Source organism: Microcaecilia unicolor, unplaced genomic scaffold (genome assembly GCF_901765095.1).
Source record: "Microcaecilia unicolor unplaced genomic scaffold, aMicUni1.1, whole genome shotgun sequence".
In the NCBI taxonomy this organism is placed as follows: domain Eukaryota; kingdom Metazoa; phylum Chordata; class Amphibia; order Gymnophiona; family Siphonopidae; genus Microcaecilia; species Microcaecilia unicolor.
Window position 1 is genome coordinate 99,627 of NW_021963914.1, and position 18,044 is coordinate 117,670.

The 18,044-nt window shown below is 47.4% G+C and overlaps 4 protein-coding genes across 4 annotated transcripts; 2 read left to right on the top strand and 2 right to left on the bottom strand.

Moving 5' to 3' along the window:
* Positions 1-71: 71 nt before the first annotated feature.
* LOC115459717 (histone H3) lies at positions 72-596 on the bottom strand. The gene has a single exon (XM_030189520.1). It carries the CDS (start codon positions 546-548, stop codon positions 138-140), a length of 411 nt encoding a protein of 136 aa, XP_030045380.1. The 5' UTR covers positions 549-596; the 3' UTR covers positions 72-137.
* A 9,356-nt stretch (positions 597-9,952) lies between these two features.
* Positions 9,953-10,291, top strand: LOC115459741 (histone H4). The gene has a single exon (XM_030189542.1). It carries the CDS (start codon positions 9,953-9,955, stop codon positions 10,262-10,264), a length of 312 nt encoding a protein of 103 aa, XP_030045402.1. The 3' UTR covers positions 10,265-10,291.
* Positions 10,292-10,810: 519 nt separating this feature from the next.
* Positions 10,811-11,199, bottom strand: LOC115459736 (histone H2B type 2-E). Its single transcript, XM_030189538.1, has one exon. The coding sequence runs from the start codon at positions 11,189-11,191 to the stop codon at positions 10,811-10,813; it is 381 nt and encodes a 126-aa protein (XP_030045398.1). The 5' UTR covers positions 11,192-11,199.
* Positions 11,200-11,539: 340 nt separating this feature from the next.
* On the top strand, positions 11,540-11,984 carry LOC115459730 (histone H2A type 1-E-like). The gene has a single exon (XM_030189532.1). The coding sequence runs from the start codon at positions 11,540-11,542 to the stop codon at positions 11,930-11,932; it is 393 nt and encodes a 130-aa protein (XP_030045392.1). The 3' UTR covers positions 11,933-11,984.
* Positions 11,985-18,044: the final 6,060 nt, after the last annotated feature.

Consider the following 18,044-nt stretch of genomic DNA (forward strand, 5'->3'; position numbering starts at 1 on the left):
CCTTAAGCCTTCAACAGCCTGGAAATCGGGAGCTAAGTAGTAACCATAGAGCAGACTGACTCGTCAGCTCTTTTTGTGTAGGGATGTGGTGGCTCTTAAAAGAGCCTTTTGGGTGTGTTGCTTGAGTAGAATGCTTTTTAAGCCCTCTCGCCACGAATACGACGGGCCAGCTGGATATCTTTGGGCATGATGGTGACTCTCTTGGCGTGGATAGCGCACAGATTGGTATCCTCGAAGAGCCCCACCAGGTAAGCCTCGCTAGCCTCCTGCAGGGCCATGACAGCCGAGCTCTGGAAGCGCAAGTCGGTCTTGAAATCTTGCGCGATCTCTCGCACCAGGCGTTGGAAGGGCAGCTTGCGAATAAGCAACTCAGTAGACTTTTGGTAGCGGCGGATTTCCCGCAGCGCTACAGTACCCGGTCGATAGCGATGAGGCTTCTTCACACCGCCTGTGGCTGGGGCGCTTTTACGAGCGGCCTTGGTCGCCAACTGCTTACGAGGAGCTTTTCCTCCAGTAGACTTACGGGCAGTCTGCTTAGTACGGGCCATGCTGGACACAAGCTCTTCTTAGTTCTCTTCTGCTTTCAAAAAGATACCACTGGGTAAAGCGCCAGAACAGAAAAGATACCAATCCCCCCCCCCCCCCGTTCTGCTCTTTTATGGTTGCTCCATGGCTGCTGATAGGCTCCGAGAACCGTTAATGAAGGAATAAAAAGCCCGCCCTGTGGCGTGATTGGTGCTTTACATAGAGGCGCATCTCTTTCTCTTGCTAGAAAATGGCCGCCTTCGTAGAACACGGCTCGAAACCGTGGTTTGAGTTCACGTTTGGTATCCATTTTGTTTTTAGTGAACCTGATAAAAAAAAGTGTCTTACTTAGTTTTGGAGGGGGTGGGGGTTCGTTTTTGTTTCGTATTCTCCACATTCTTAGATTAAGTTAACCATTTTGAAATCTTGTAAACGAATGAGTAGATCCGAACCCGAGGTTTAAAATTCCCGCCCTGTGCAGTGATCGGAAAGAAACTCTTCTTAGTTACCAGCCAATCCCGGGACCAACAAATGTCTTGGGATGTTGCTGTTAAGTATGCTTACCAAAGGGATTTTTCTCATTTTTGGTCGTGGCCGGGAGGTGGTTGCACCTGGACATAAAAATGAAGTCTTGATAACTATCTTATTCTCTACAGGAGTGTTAGAAGAGGGAATTGGTCTATAAAATCTGCAAAAGTAATGTTGCGGCCTGCCGCTTGGGGTACCTCTCCAATCAAGGCATCATGGCATTCAGCCTGGTGGGGGTGGGGGCCCTGGTGAATAGCTCAAGGTTTTTGCTGGCCTCCTTGCCTTTGTGTTGGTTTTCTTGGGCAAACGGCAAGGGGCTCCGCATGTGGCACACAGGTGCTTGAATTTGCAGTCGTGAATGTTGCAGGTGCCTTTGTGTACTTCCAACAGACCTCTCGAGAAAGCGTGGTAGGCCTCCCATGCCTGTTCCCTGCCATGGGTGCTTTGTGCTGGGGGGCATGCCTCGGTGCGTTGTGGGGTCGCGTGAGGACATTCCGCAGCCACAAGCCGCCGTCGTCTATCCCAAGCCTTCCTAGGGTTTGCCTCCATCTTGTCCCTAAAGTGCTCGTCATATGCTAACCAGGCATAACCCTCGTGTTCACGGTAGATGATTAAAACTGTTTCTAGGTAACAGAGCATGGGGTCCATTTGATCACGCTGCTTCCTGTACACGATGCTCATCATGCGTGCATAGGATATTACACAGCACGCAAGGTTCCGTGGGAGCTCTCTGGTGTGGTCTGGTAACAGGTCGCCCCTTTTTGCTCGCTTCTTCGCATGTCGCCTGCGTCCGTCCTCTACCAGCTTGAAAATGTCGAAATACCTCCGACGCATGACCTTTTTTCGAAGGGACTTGGGAACTCTCTGCCATAGCCGCTCTGTGGGGACACCGTGGGTGAGCGCGTTAGTGTCTCCGGTAGGGGAGACAGAGGAAGAAGATGAAGAAAACGAGGAAGAAGAGGAGGAGGAGTCAGAAGACGATGTGGAACTGGAGCGACCAGATCGCCTACGTTTCTTACCTTTCTTCCTCCGTTTGACCTCCCGGTGCTTCCGTGTTGCTAAGTGGAGGTTGCTGTCTCCATCAGATAGGGTGCGGCCCCTGGGAGTCACTCCGGGGGCCACCTGGTGGCTGCTTGATGTCCCCGCTACTTCCTGCACCGCCTCGCGGCCCGGTGTGCGCCGGGGGTCGTGTCGTACCATACGGGCGTCATCAGTCATGGGTCTGCAGTGGGGTGAAGCTGTAGGTCCATGTGCCACCTTGTCTCCCTCAGACTGGGTAGCTGTCGTTGGGAGTCCGCGATGAGGTGCATGTCCACAGGGGGCAAAGCAAGCAGGAGGTGACCTGCAATGGTCGTCCCCGTGACAGGCGTGAAGCTGGGTGGTATCCACAGTGGTGTCGGAGCCTGCAGTACGACGGTGATCTACACCGTCTAGGACGGGAGCGGGATCGTTGGCTCCTGGGCCGCTCGGCTGATCTGTGATTCCCTGTGTTGCTCCTGGATCTGCTGGATCTTGCACCCTGAAGCAGGCGGGGGGTCTGAACTTGGGGATGCTGATCGGTACGCCGAGACCCATCTGAACTGCTGTTGGAGAAGGACCATCTTCTGCGCCGTGTCCCCCCCCCCCCCCCCCCCCCCCCGTCTGCCTGGAGATGTCAAGGCTGAAGCAGCATTGTCCGTGCTGTGCAGGTCAGGCAGTTCTGGGAAGGATAGCTCCGCAGGTTGTAGTGGCAAAGCAGGCGGTCGACCGCGGGCCTCTGTAGCTGCAGGCGCGGATGCACGTGGCAGGGGCAGGTCAGCCAAATCAATGTATCTCTCCGGGTGCCTCCGGCGTCTCGTTGATATGCGGGGAGATGTGACTGCTGCCTCGGGTAGTCCCTCCTCTGCCCGACTTGGGGGTGGCTGAGTAGCTTGCACACGTCGAGGCATGGTGCAATGAAAAGTCTGAGGGCTCCTCTAAAGAAAGTCCAGAAAAGTCTGAGGGCTCCTCTAAAGAAAGTCCAACAGCAATGCGCAATGCCCGTCGACTAAACACTCGAACAAAACAAAACTAAACAAAAAACGCGAGTCTAAGGTCTAGCACGGGCGCAAAAAGCCAGACACTCAAAAGGAAAAGAAAACCTCTTACTTGCCGACCTGCCACGGGGCTCAGTTGAAAACGAAAGTAAAATTCTTTACTTGCTGAGCTGCAAGGAAAAGAAAACCTTTTTCCTGCCGATCTGCCATGGGGCTCAGCTGAAAACGAAAGTAAAATTCTTTACTTGCTGAGCTGCAAGGAAAAGAAAACCTTTTTCCTGCCGATCTGCCACGGGGCTCAGCTGAAAACGAAAGTAAAATTCTTTACTTGCTGAGCTGCTGCGATCGTAGTCTGCTGGTCTCACTCCCGGTGCCTTCACTGCACGTGGGGAAACAAAGAACAAAGATGCTGTACGCCCATGTACCGAACAAAAGAAAAACTTGTGTACCGTCTGCTTCAAAAGACCCGCTCAGGCCCCCTCGGCAGTCTTTTAACCTATGTCTGGAGCCCACCCGCTGTGACCCCGCTACGTCACCTGGGATGGCGGGGAAGCCGGAAGCGGGGGGCGATTCGGACCAGGGGGCAAGCATGCGGCAGCCGCCATGTTATGTCCGGCTGCTCCGCATTCGCTTCGCTTGCCTCCTTAAAGTTGTGCACAGAAACCGTGTTTTTACGAAGTATACTTGGCATGCACCCTACTTTATTTGCACTGGCCCCATTCAGCTTTTGGCAAAAACTAGCCTTTGGTCCAGCAGAAGCCAAGCCTGCCTTATCTTCCCCTGATACCCCTTTTTTCTGGGCTGAGCTCTAAAACAGATAGGGAAGGCTCTACAAGCAAAATTCACAGAAAGGGACTTTGCTGGATAGCAAGTCAAGGATGTTAGACAGTAGGTATGACCCTATCTAGCCCATTATATGGGCTGAAGCCAGTAGTTGGAGATTGCCACCATTTTCGCTTCCCCGAAACAATAGCAAAAGATTACCAGAAATAAGGGGCTTCCTATATGTAGATATGTAATTTTTTATTTCATGATATTTATACAGTGCTTTTTTTGTAGAAAAAAAGGTGCCGGTACTCATTATGGGCGGGGTCACCACATATGGCTCCACCCCTGATAGCCACACCCACATTAACCACACCCCCTATACCAGCCATGGCGCATATAAACAGACATCATTGAAAATATTATAGTACTATAGGAGAAAAAAATAACGTGATTTTTTTCATTATAAATAATCTCTGTAAGCTCTTACAGCTCCAGTATACCCAGTGCAAAATAAGACAGCCAATGTAAATTCTCAAATTGGACATAATTACAAACACTAAAATGAAAATAAAATGATTTTTTTCTACCTTTGTCTGGTGACTGTTTTTCTTTCCATATTGGTCCCAGTCTGTGATTCTGCTTTCTTTTCTTTTCGCTTAACTCTTCTGTGCCATTTGTCATTTTTGTCTCCTTTTTCTTTGCTTTCTTCAATATTTTTCAGGCTCTCTCTCTGTCCAGATTTAATTCATTCTTACTATCCATTCTTTAATTTCCTTCATCTACCTGTGGCTTTTCATCTTTTCCTCACCCTTGTTCTCCCCATGCCCCTTCCTCTTATTCGCCAGTCTTTCTCTATTCCCCTTTTCCATCCAGCAGCTCTGCTTTCTCTCCCCATCCTTCCAGTGTCTCCCCTATTTCTTTCTGCATTCTTCCATCCAGCATCTTCCCTCTCTCTCTCCCCAGCCTTCCATCTGTTTTCCCCCTCTCTCTCCCCATCCTTCCATCTGTTTTCCCTCTCTCTTTCCCCAATCCTTCCATCTGTTTTTCCCTCTCTCCCCAATCCTTCCATCTGTTTTTCCCTCTCTCCCCATCCTTCCCTCTGTTGTTTTCCTTTTCTCTCTCTCCCCAATCCTTCCCTGTTTTCCCTCTCTCTCTATCCCCATCCTTCCATCTGTTTTCCCTCTCTCTCCCCAATCCTTCCCTGTTGTTTTCCCTCTTTCTCTCCCTCCCCAATCCTTCCCTCTGTTGTTTTCCCCCTCTCTCTCTCTCTCTCCCCCCAATCCTTCCCTCTGTTGTTTTCCCTCTCTCCCCAATCCTTCCCTCTGTTGGTTTCCCTCTCTCCCCAATCCTTCCCTCTGTTGGTTTCCCTCTCTCCCCAATCCTTCCCTCTGTTGGTTTCCCTCTTTCTCTCTCCCCAATCCTTCCCTCTGTTGTTTTCCCTCTCTCTCCCAAATCCTTCCCTCTGTTGTTTTCCCTCTTTCTCTCTTTCCCCAATCCTTCCCTCTGTTGGTTTCCCTCTTTCTCTCTCTCCCCAATCCTTCCCTCTATTGTTTTCCCTCTCTCTCCCCAATCCTTCCCTCTGTTGTTTTCCCTCTCTCTCCCCAATCCTTCCCTCTGTTGTTTTCCCTCTCTCTCCCAAATCCTTCCCTCTGTTGTTTTCCCTCTCTCTCCCAAATCCTTCCCTCTGTTGTTTTCCCTCTTTCTCTCTTTCCCCAATCCTTCCCTCTGTTGGTTTCCCTCTTTCCCTCTCTCCCCAATCCTTCCCTCTGTTGGTTTCCCTCTTTCCCCAATCCTTCCCTCTGTTGGTTTCCCTCTTTCTCTCTCTCCCCAATCCTTCCCTCTATTGTTTTCCCTCTCTCTCCCCAATCCTTCCCTCTATTGTTTTCCCTCTCTCTCCCCAATCCTTCCCTCTGTTGGTTTCCCTCTTTCTCTCTCTCCCCAATCCTTCCCTCTGTTGTTTTCCCTTTGTCTCTCTCCCCAATCCTTCCCTCTGTTGTTTTCCCTCTTTCTCTCTCTCCCCAATCCTTCCCTCTGTTGTTTTCCCTCTCTCTCTCTCTCCCAAATCCTTCCCTCTGTTGTTTTCCCTCTTTCCCCAATCCTTCCCTCTGTTGGTTTCCCTCTTTCTCTCTCTCCCCAATCCTTCCCTCTGTTGGTTTCCCTCTCCCTGCCATGTTTGGCGCGAAGACGCGACGCACGCAGCACCAGCCCCTATTTCCGGGCGCTGCTGCTTCTCCTGTTGTTGAGCAGCAGCGGCCGCTACACAAAGAAAAAGAAGATTAAAAAAAAATTGAAACCTGGCTGAAACGCGGCACCCCGGCACTGTAGACAGCCATTAGGCATTGGCTGTTGCCCCGCAACCGCTCCTCCTCTTGCCTCTACGTCACTGCCCCTGGAGGAAGACCCCGGAGGAGCGCAGTGACGTAGAGGCAAGAGGAGGAGCGGCTGCGGGGCAACAGCCAATGCCTAATGGCTGTCTACAGTGCCGGGGTGCCGCGTTTCAGCCAGGTTTGAAGTTATTTTTAAAATCTTTTTCTTTGTGTAGCGGCCGCTGCTGCTCAACAGGACATGGACTCACGGGGCGGGGGGAGCAAAAAAAAAAAAAGGTGCCGGTACGCCGTACCGTTGCGTACCGACACAAAAAAAGCACAATTGTAGCTGGTAGAAACAGCAGTTATAAACTCTGTATTTTGTGCTCATTTTTCTATACTGTTCAATACAATACAGATGCGAAATGTCATTGAGGATATCCTGTTTACTGATGGGTTCATCTTAACAGTTGTTGTAATCTACCTTGGGATGCCTGGTATTATAAAGATGGAATATACTGAAATGAAATGGAAGTAAAACAAAACTCTCCTTTCATTGGGACACATGGAATCACAACCACAGCTAATGAAAACTGAAACTAAAAACCAGAGTGTTCTTTTGCAGTGGCTGACTTTGCTTCACAATCCAAGTCACAGCTGATTTCATAACTTCATGCCAAATTTAGGACTCCTTTTACAAAGCCATGATAGTGATTCCTTTACGTTAAATGTGACGAAGACCATAGGAATGAAGTGGGCTTCGTCACATTTCTGCCCTGGAATCACTAGTGTGGCTTTGAGAATGGAGCCCTGAAATTCCTGCTACAATTTTGTATAAAAGCAATGATTTGGAGCACTCTATTTAACAAATAAACTATTGTGTGAGATTAAACCTGCATTACTTAAAAATAAGTACAACCCCACCACCCGACAAGAATACAAAGAATAGCCCCACCCACCCTGGACTACCTTACAATCTCAGGTGGTATAGTCAGGGCAGGAGCGATTTTCCAGCTCCAGTAGACATTTTGAGTGCAGAGTCAGAATGGGCAGGAGTAAATGGGGATGACCCCTTCCCCAACAACACCCTTAGACTACCAGGGATTGTAAAATAGACCAAAGGGGCTTACAGATAACGGAGGGGGAGGATGAAGGGAGACAATCGGGACAAAGCATATATTTCCGGTCAGAACTGAAATTAACCAAAAATTAAAATAACACCTTAATTTGAATCCCTTGTCTCATTCACACCCCTGATGTAGCTCCTCCATAGACTCTTGTTTATCACTTTCATATACTCTTAGATCTTCTTGTTCACAACCCACTGCCCTTGGAATATCTTGTCATTCTCTTCTTATCTCCGTCCTGTCCTCATTTATAGGTGCCCCATATCCTCCAGAGCCCCAACCGTGACCTTTCACAGACACACTACCTCTCCTAGCCCGACCATGCTGTTTCTCTATTCCTCCCCTTTTATGCACTGCTGCAATGTAGCACAATATCCCACCCATTGCACCTTGCCGGGACCACGGTAATAAACAAGCAAGGCAGATGCGTGAGACTGTGGCTCTCTACCTGCTGCTACTACCGTTTCCTGCGCCTGTCTCGCTTCCTTTGAGGTAAACCTCAGGGGCCTGCACAGTAAGCTGTAGCAGCAAGCAGAGACCAGCGGTACCTCACCTCAGCCTTGCTCATTTATTAGCGCAGACCCGGCGAGGTACAATAAGTGAAATGGGAAATCTGGAATAAGGGGAGAAAGAGAGTAATATTAGATTGAGGGAGGTGAGGGAGAGATAGACAGTGCAATACTGATGGGGAAACACTAGATGTGCTGGAGAGCAAGAGACAGAGGGACAGTACTGCACAGTAGGAGGGACAGAGGTGTATTTCTGGATGCGGTGGAATAGATTGGCATATGCAATTCTAAATGATTGAGTTGTGGGGGGGGGGGGGGGGGGGGGACGAAAACAGAGACATGAGCATTGCTGCATGCCAGAGGTTGAGAAACAGGTAATGTTGGATGGGCTGGCGAGAGGCTGCAGAGAGAGGAAATACTGCATAGGAGGGGAAGGGGGCAATGTTACCTGAGGAAAGAGAGATAGGCAGTATCAATGCTGAATGGTGGGGAGAGTAGAGAGGGGCAGGGAAGAAGACAGGGTCAGGGGAATCTCCATTGAAAAAAAGAGACAGATAAATAGGTAATGCTAGTTGATGGGGATGGGGTGGGGGAGGGAAGGAGAGGGAATATATTGCATGGGGGGGGGAGGTGAGTGAGAGAGAAAGAGAGATAGGGCAATGCTTGATGTGCGGAGAGAGAGGGCAATACCGAATGGTGCACTATTCAGCATTGCTACTTCATATCTCTCTTTATCCTTCATGGAGGATAGGAGCAGCACAAGGCCTCTACTGCATTTTGATCCCCCTTCTCCAGTGGGGCTTGGGGTGAAATGTCCTGCCTTTGTGCCCAATTGGGTGGCAGAAGGTGAAGAGGATTGTGGCAGAGGCAGTAGCAGGAAAAGAGATGAAAGGAAATGTTTAAAGAAAGGCTTAAATGTGATGAAGGATTTGTCTTCAGGTAGAGGCTTATGGAGTTGGTTCCATATAAGCGTTGCCAGGAAATAAAAAACACTCTGCTGTGTAGTAGCAAGCCATACCAACGATGGGGATGGAAGAACAAGGTGGTGGTCATTGAGAGGGTCAGTACTGCAGAGGGAAAAGTTCAGGAAGCCAAATAACTGGGGGAGTAATCACAAAAAGTCCTGAAAGAAGAAGAAGCTGGTACTGTAATCAAAAGACAATGGATAACCAAAGCAGACCAGCAAATAGGGAAGGGACACACTCAAATTTACAGGCACCTCATAAAAAACATAAGAATAGCCACACTGGGTCAGACTAATCATCCATCTAGCCCAGTTTCCTGTTTCCAGTGGTATGCAATCTAGGTCACAAGTATCTGGCAGAAACCCAAATAGTAGCATCATTCCATGAGACCAGTTCCGGGGCTTGCAGTGGCTTCGCCATGTCTGTCTCAATACTAAACTATGGACTTTTCCTCCAAAAGTTGTCCAAACCTTTTTTAAACCCAGATATCTAGATTTGCAAGTAGGTGAACATTAAGGCCTGTGGTTTACTGCACACAATACTGGTTGTGCTCTAAATCCAGAGTGACATTAGAGATATGCTTTCTTGGATTGCTGCACCCCCAGTTGCAGAGTCCTCTTGGCATTTAAATCGTGGCCTCCCTGCTCTGTGGAGTGTCCTTTGTGAGGCAAATTTGATATGATTGGCATTACCAATTTTTATTCCACATTTTTCCTGAAAGCAGATAATAGTCTGCTAATACCACATTTGAGAATGCTGGAAAAATAAATCAGTTTAAAGCAGCAATGGGAAAAACAAGTAGAGAACAACAAAATAAGTTTTCGTATGGAATGAGTGGAGACTGAGGAAGGGCAGGTTAGATGGTACTTTATATGTCCCTACTCGTCCTCATATTCAATGTAAATATCCTTCACGAGGCTTCTAATATAGCAACATTTTATGTGAACGGTATGTACACATAAAATAGACATACGGCATTGGATCAGTTAAGTTCATTTCTCTTCTTCTCACATGAAACCTTGAAGAAGTTGAAGAATGAACAAAGAGTCGGAGGCACGAATTGTGGGGGAGGGGAGGATTCAGCAGTCCCGCCTTTGTTTCAGGATCCAGTTCTCCATAAGGTCCGCTTCACCTCTATATTAGTGGCAGTTAGAAGTCTCTGCTTGTTATTTCTGTAGAGCTTTTCAGTTTGCACTTTGCGAGCTTAAAATGTCTGGTCGTGGTAAAGGTGGGAAGGGTTTAGGGAAAGGGGGTGCTAAGCGCCATAGAAAGGTGTTACGCGATAACATCCAAGGGATCACTAAGCCCGCTATCCGGCGCTTGGCTCGCCGAGGCGGAGTCAAGCGTATCTCCGGTCTCATCTACGAAGAGACTCGTGGGGTGCTGAAGGTTTTCTTGGAGAATGTTATCCGAGACGCCGTCACCTATACTGAGCACGCCAAGAGAAAGACAGTAACAGCTATGGATGTGGTGTATGCCCTGAAGCGCCAGGGCCGTACCCTGTATGGTTTCGGAGGCTAAAGGACCTGACTCTTATTTGAATCTATCCAACCAACCCAAAGGCTCTTTTAAGAGCCACCCACACATTCAGTAACAGAGCTGTGATGTTAGCTTTTTCTTTAAAAGCTGTTATATTCAGAGTGGGGTGTGGGAAAGTAAAAAACTCCTTTCCTCTTCAGCAATAAGGTAAAGGAGTAGTGCTAGCTTTTTCTTAATTTTGTCCGTATGTATGTTGAATAATTTTAGAACAGTTACGATTTCATGTGTAGCCAGTTCTGAGGCCTAAAGGGAAAAGTTTGTTATATTTGTGGTGTGTGGGAAATATATCTTTTTTTTGCTCTATAATAAAAGCTGTTAGAGAGTGGGGTGTGGGAAAGATATGTTTGGAAAGTGAAAAACTCGATCTCCTTTCCTCTTTAGCAATAAGGTAAAGGAGTAGTGCTAGTGTTGGGCCAGCTCTACTCGGTCGTGCAGCAAAATTTTAGCGCTTTAGATAGAGTAAATTGGGTGGCTCTGAAAAGAGCCTTTGGGTTGTGTGTGTGCGGAAGCTGTAGGCTGAGCCCGCCATTATTTGGAGCTGGTGTACTTGGTGACGGCCTTGGTACCCTCGGACACGGCGTGCTTGGCCAGCTCACCGGGTAGCAGCAGACGCACTGCGGTTTGAATTTCCCTGGAAGTGATGGTAGACCGCTTGTTATAGTGAGCCAGGCGGGAGGCTTCTCCAGCAATGCGCTCAAAGATGTCATTCACGAAGGAATTCATGATATTCATGGCTTTGGATGAAATGCCGGTGTCGGGATGAACCTGCTTCAGCACTTTATACACATAGATAGCATAGCTCTCCTTCCTGCTTCTCTTGCGCTTTTTCCCGTCCTTTTTCTGGGTCTTGCTAACGGCTTTCTTCGATCCCTTTTTGGGCGCGGGAGCAGATTTGGCTGGTTCAGGCATGACCACAAGCTCAGCAAAGTCGCTATCTAAAATGGACAAAGCACAGAATCGATCGTACTAGTGGAAAAGCTTGTTCGGATGGCAATTTATAGGGTCCCCATTCAAATTGCTGGCGCTGAGTTTCTCTCCTTGCTTTTTGGTCTAGACCAATGAAACGTCATCAGACCGCCTGGCAGCCCTGGGATTGGCCTATTTGCCTGCCCATTAGATAATAGCGGAGACAGGCAGGTTTCAGGACGGTCGGTTCTTAACCAATCGCGAAGGAGTGTAAGAAACAGTGGTAGAGAGTATAAAAGCGGTTCGATCTGTGAAAGCTTCAGCTATTTTTTCTAAAAACAACTGATCGAAATGTCTGGACGTGGCAAGCAAGGGGGTAAAGCTCGGGCCAAGGCTAAGACTCGCTCGTCCCGAGCGGGGCTGCAGTTCCCCGTGGGGCGTGTGCACAGACTGCTGCGGAAAGGTAACTACGCTGAGCGTGTGGGCGCCGGCGCCCCAGTCTATCTGGCGGCAGTGCTGGAATATCTGACCGCCGAGATCCTCGAACTGGCTGGTAATGCTGCGCGCGATAACAAGAAGACCCGCATCATCCCCAGGCACTTGCAGCTGGCCATCCGCAACGACGAAGAGCTGAACAAACTGCTTGGGAGAGTCACTATCGCGCAAGGCGGCGTGCTGCCCAACATCCAGGCGGTGCTTCTGCCTAAGAAAACCGAGAGTCACAAGGCGGCCAAGAGCAAGTAAAGCTGTCCCGCAGAGAGGACGAAACCAGGAACCCAAAAGGCTCTTTTCAGAGCCACCTACTTTTTCTCGTAAAGAGCCAGATTTCAGCGGAGTATCGCCTTAAAATAAAATAAGGAATCCTTTATTAAGTGTTTCTCTAGGCTAGGTATTACCCTTAGAGGCTGGTGATAATAGCCCAGAGTACCTGACTAGGGGGAAAAGAAATCAATGATTTGAGAACACACGGAGTTTAAAAAAAAAAAAAAAAAAAAAGGTATGCCGGGAGTTCTGAGACGACCAGTGAAGACAGAAAAATTGAAATAAAAGCTCCTAATACAGAGCAGCAGCTTTTGGAGAGGTCTCCTCCGCTCTAACCTAACTCCAGGCAGCAGTTTTAAGGTCTCGACCTGGAAAGATTTTCTGACCAATCCCTGCACAGGGCGGCCTTTTCAAACTTTGCCACTTTTTCGCTCTGCATATATGAAACAGCCGCTATTCGAGGGTGTTGCCAGCTTGAACGATACTATCCCATCCCTGACACATGCTACTCTTCCAGTTGCCTGGGCAAGCGAGGTCTTAAGCCGGATACCTCCGCATCCACCTAGGCTGTTGTCAGAGATAAAGAGATGCTCACACCGCCCCAATCCACCCCCATCGACTGCGGGTCCCAGACTGGCCAATCGCCCTTATTCTACGCTCTTGTGTTTGTTTGGTTAAAGTCTCAGAATTTTGAAAGAACAGCCTCATCACTGCTTTTACTATATTCTCTCGAAAGAAATGCCAAGAAGAACATCGATGGAGTTAGACATTGGATCGGAGGCTCTAAATGTGTCAGCAGATTCCTGGCCCTATTCGGCTTCAGTTACGCTGGGATAAATTCCTCTTTATTGATGAACCTAAGCTTTCCAGCTGGTTCTTTATCATTAGAAACCATATATCCAACCACCCCTGTAGGAAATTGATGTACCATTTAGATCTTTGCTGTGGAATTAAAGAATTTGTCCCGATTTTGGAGGCTCTTGGTGCATTTTTTGTTTTTTGGACTGTGCCTTGTGCTTTGAAACCTCTCTGTGCTGTTTTGTCAGCAATATAAGAAACATCTTTGAGGTTTTGGACAGAGCGACACTAATAGTTTCTTTTGGTTCTGAATGAGTTTTAAATGCCTAGGGTACCTTTTATGGACTCCTCTAATGAAGTGTCCTTGCCGTAATGGATCAATTTCCTAGACATAACCTTTTTGTTTTGTTTTTAAATAAACACACACAAAAAAGGTTTATTAGATGAAATGAGTCAGAGCCAGAACTCTCCACCACAAAAGAAAAAAAAAGGAAAGAAATTGAAAATAGACAGAGCCTTAAATGTGAAAAACCACAAATGAGTGTCTCACATTCTAGCAGCAAAGGGTGGAGTCCTCAGACCTGAATTCAAATATAGGCAGCTAACCGCGTACCAAATTTTGAAGAGCGAAAATACTAGTGCTAAACTGTACGGCTTTAGCACCATGTTTTATGACCTTGGGTGGGGAGGAGATGGGGGGATACATTTATCTCCCTACTGATCTATGGTCTGTCCTGTTTGTGCTGGCACTTTAAAGTCCCACCTAGGACTCGTACATAATTTGCAAATCCTCTCCTCGTCGCACAGAAAGGCAGTTCACGGGAGATGCAGGGTTTACTGGACTCACCAAGCATAGTCCTTTCCTTATAAAGATTATGGAGGACCAGCAGGTAAACGCTTTTCAGTCTGATCGCATCAAGGACAGTCACTTTTCTCAATAGCGACCAAGGGTACCTCTATTTTGTGTCTCAGGTACACAACAGAATGCTCTTCTCCATATCGGTTTGTTTGCCCAAGTGCACTTTCTAATGGCATAATCTCAGCTGCAAGTGTGTATCACATGAGTTTTAAGATGAAGTTCAGCATTAGCCAGTACTGGAGCAGTCACCAATGCAGGTCTTTGGAACTGAAAAGAGTGCTTTACCTTCTGGTGACCAAGAAATGGTGTTGAATAGCCTCTTCTTAGTCAGGGATTTGGCTATTACATAATTCTGGGGGGTCAAACCTCCAATTATGGTCTGCTGTCTCCATAAGAGAGAATTTGTCAGTAAACAAGACAAAGACCCATAGCAGATTGCTACTGGACGACCTGACAGTTCATCAGCCTAGATGGTTCATTGAAAGCTCTTTGTCTGATGCACATCATTAGTCTACACAATCGTGGTTACTACTACTTTTTGTGCGAAGACGAATTACCGGAAAAATAACTCATTTATTTACCTTTTGTATAATTATACTACAGCAAGATGCCCACCGGAAGGGTGGAAGGCCAGATTTTAGGACTCAGGCTGTAAAAATACCAGCTAGGTTTAAGAATCTATGACTGGCTGCGCAAGGACTTGCTTTTCCTGTAAGTTAATATGTGTCCCCGCTTGGGATCCATCCACTGGAATAGTGATGGGTCAATTTACATACCTTTAACAGCTAAAACAACTGAAAAAGTACTGACTAGGCCAAACAACAAGTAAATGATTTAATATTTGACAATCTGCAAAAAGCAGGTCTGAACAATGAGTCCTGCCACAAATTGGTACAATTTTTAATTCAAATACTGCACTTGTAATGAAAGAATGATGGATCAGATGAATAAAATGGAGCTTATTAGTTTTGGTATACAATGATACAGAGGTAATACAGAGTTCATGAGAAAGGTATGAAAAGTATTGCAGCCGGAAGATGTGAAACTGTTATCTCAACGCTTCCCAAAACATGTTGATAATTAGCAGTAGCTGAGAACGGAAGGAGGTGGGCACATCAGATAGCAGATCACATGGGAAAGTATGATCTCCGGAAGTTGAGACATATTAGGAGCTAGGTATCTCACCATTCACTTCTATGGAGAAGATAGAGTATAAAAGAGGGGAGAGTTTGGCTCAGTTTGAGAGTCTCTTCTCCAAGGCTTCAGTCAGACGGCGAAGCCCTGTGCGGTTGAAACCAGAATCTGATGTCTGTATTTGTACCAATTTGAAGATTTGTCTTTGGGTAAGAAATAAAATGTATCTATTTATCTAAACCTATCTCTGTCTCTATTTTTATAGATTCTGTCTTCTCTTTACTTAACATTTAGCCTACAAGGTAGATCATATACAAGTGACACTCAGTCTTTGCAGAAACTTAGACAGATGTTTAATAAGATTTATGTGGGAACATAAATGGTCCAGAATATACCTAGATCTAGAAAAACAGAAAGCAGTAGTTATGGGAATTAGTTTTCAATTACGGCTCCTAATGCCACCCCAGAACAGACCCCCTTATGATTGGGTGACAATGGAGGTTAGAGAAACTATACAGAACCTGATATATGAAATAGGTACTATTAGTCCTCCGTGTGAAGGAGTCAGATAGAGGTCTAGCAGAGGGGAAATAAAAACACTTTTTATGCACTTCTCATTGAAAGCTCTTTGTCTACACAATCGTGGTTACTACTACCGTTTGTGGGAAGAAGAATTATGGGAAAATATCTCATTTATTTACCTTTTCATGCCTCTCCTCTGAGCTTCCGGGTTAGCGCTGCTAGTAGCTGCAAGGAGATTTGAGCGGCAGCTGGCAGGCAGCGTGTGCGAGCCGAAGGAGCTGCCTGCGATCGGAATCGCTGCTGGGCGGGCCTGCGAGGATGAGGGAAGATGGGGTGAAAGTTGCGGCACCACGGGGGAATGGATGATGATGGGGACCGGAGCCTCCGGAATCGCTGTGCTGCTGGGCGGGCCTGACCCGTGGCTACGCCCCTGTTATGAACAGCAAAGTGCATAAGTTCCCGGTTTAGCGATGAAAAGGCATCACGCGCTTTTCCCATCTCTGCATCTCCGAGCAGTCCACCATTCATATGGGACGTCACTTGTGAGTTATCACATACAGAGCTTGTGAGGTCTCTCAGGGTGCAACTTTCTCCTCCCATTGTTCTCTTATTTGGTCAGTGGGGATCCTTCAACCTCTTCCCATAAAGTATTTAACCTGTGGAGCTGGGACTGACTTACCTACGGTTTACTGTAACCCCCACTATTACACACCTTAGGTTAACGTGAACCCCTCACCCACTCATAGCTTTTCTTCTTCAGCACACTAATTGGCCTCAGTTTCATTTATTACCAATTGTAGAAATTGGTAACAAGAAAATTTGAATAGTAGCAACCCCAGCTACACTTAAAATATTATGACACAGACATTCATACACACGTTGGGACTCCGGAGTCCTGTGAAAATGCTATAGTGGCGAAAAAAAACCGCCAACCCTTCACCCTCTGGCATTTCCAACCTATCTCAGTGTATCACTGTGTAGGGAATAAAGACTCGCCCCAGGCATTCTTATCTCAGCTACCTCACCGTATCACACCACTGGGAATATCCCTGGACATTCCTTCTGTATCACTTTGCTATGACACAATTGTAACCTATTTATTTAACATGGCACAACTCGGCCGCAGCTTTATTTATATACAAAACATCATAACCATGGGTATACCCAAGCCGATCCAGCCTCTGGCTCATTATCCAAACCCAGTCCGCCGTCATAGCAAGACTGACCAATCGTAAACAGAGCTCCCCGCCGCACAGCAAGGGAGCTCAACCGTAAGCGCTGCTACCCCAGCTGCCTAGCTTATACCATCAGGCTTGGGTACCCCGCCACCAGCCCGGGGTAGCACAGCTTGCCCCGGGCCCCCCCACCACCGCTGCGGCCAGTTGTGCCAATTAACAGGGTCTAGCACATTCTGCAACAGGTCATTCCGACTGGCAGATAAGATGGGCCCATCTCTTTGAAAGAACCCTGGGCAGATCTCTTCTGCCCGATCGTGCGTCACATGCCGATTTTCCGATTCACTTTCTTTCTGGGCCTGCCGGCGTTGGATTACTGGGATACGGGGATAGCCCTGGGCCCATTATGTCCCTCTGACTCCCGTCTCGTGTGTTCTTACTCCTTCGCCTTCAGTGTTCAGGCCGAGTTTACGCCGTACGGTCCGAGAGCTGCCCAATTTTTGCCGCGTGTCCAACTTCTCACCCTGCAATATAAAGTAGTGGTTGGTAGACAGTCATAAGTACCAGCATCCTGGCCACAACTGGCGGCCAATCCCACCATGTGTTACTGAGTGTCCAACATCTATCCCTGCAATGTAAAATAGTGGTTGGTAGATAATCATAAGTACATAAGTACTGCTACACTGGGAAAGACCGAGGGGCCATCGAGTCCAGCACCCTTTCCACTACGGCGGCCAATCCCGCCATGTGTTGCTGCGTGTCCAACATCTCACCCTGCAAATAAAATAGTGGTTGGTAGATAGTTGTAAGTACATAAGTAATGCCACACTGACTGGTAAAGACCAAGGGGCCATCGAGCCCAGCATCCTGTCTATGACGGCGGCCAATCCCACCATGTGTTTCCGAGTGTCCAACATTTCACCCTGCAATATAAAATAGTGGTTGGTAGACAGTCATAAGTACATAAGTAATGCCAAAATGGGAAAGACCAAGGGGGGCATCGAGCCCAGCATCCTGTCCACGACTGTGACCAGTCCCTCCAAGGGCACCTGGCCAGCTTCCAGACATGCAACATTCTATGATGCTATTCCTGGCACTGTGGATTTTCCCTGGTCCAGTTGTTATGGTATAAGCCAATCATCAGAATTAAATGTGTAGCATGATGTTGTGTTGGATCAGATACCTATATATACACCAATATATTTGTGCAGCTTTTAAAAAATATATATTTGACACTGCAGCAGAACTGGCTTTCATTCCAAAAGCCCTCTTCCCTCTCCCTTTGGGGAATATTTAAAAGACATTTAAAAGACAAAAGTACTACTGACCTCACTTCCCCCTTTAACAAAAGACTCCTCAAGTAAGAGACTGCCTCAAGGCTAAATTGACTCTCTTCCTCTGATCAAAAAAGCCTGGCTGATCAACACAACAAATATAAAAGGTATCCAGTAGAGGCAAGGAGACAAGCAGGTGGGAAAGGTATGAAATACAGCTACTAAAAACAAAGTACACCTGCTGGCCGCCCCAGACAAATCTTATCAGAATATCTATCACAGAGATTCAAGCAGGGGCAAACCCTGCACTACAATAAACCATTTGTCAGTAA

Excerpts from the sequence above, each read along its gene's own strand:
- LOC115459717 (XM_030189520.1), bottom strand. The coding sequence starts at position 548 with ATGGCCCGTACTAAGCAGACTGCCCGTAAGTCTACTGGAGGAAAAGCT.
- LOC115459741 (XM_030189542.1), top strand. The coding sequence starts at position 9,953 with ATGTCTGGTCGTGGTAAAGGTGGGAAGGGTTTAGGGAAAGGGGGTGCT.
- LOC115459736 (XM_030189538.1), bottom strand. The coding sequence starts at position 11,191 with ATGCCTGAACCAGCCAAATCTGCTCCCGCGCCCAAAAAGGGATCGAAG.
- LOC115459730 (XM_030189532.1), top strand. The coding sequence starts at position 11,540 with ATGTCTGGACGTGGCAAGCAAGGGGGTAAAGCTCGGGCCAAGGCTAAG.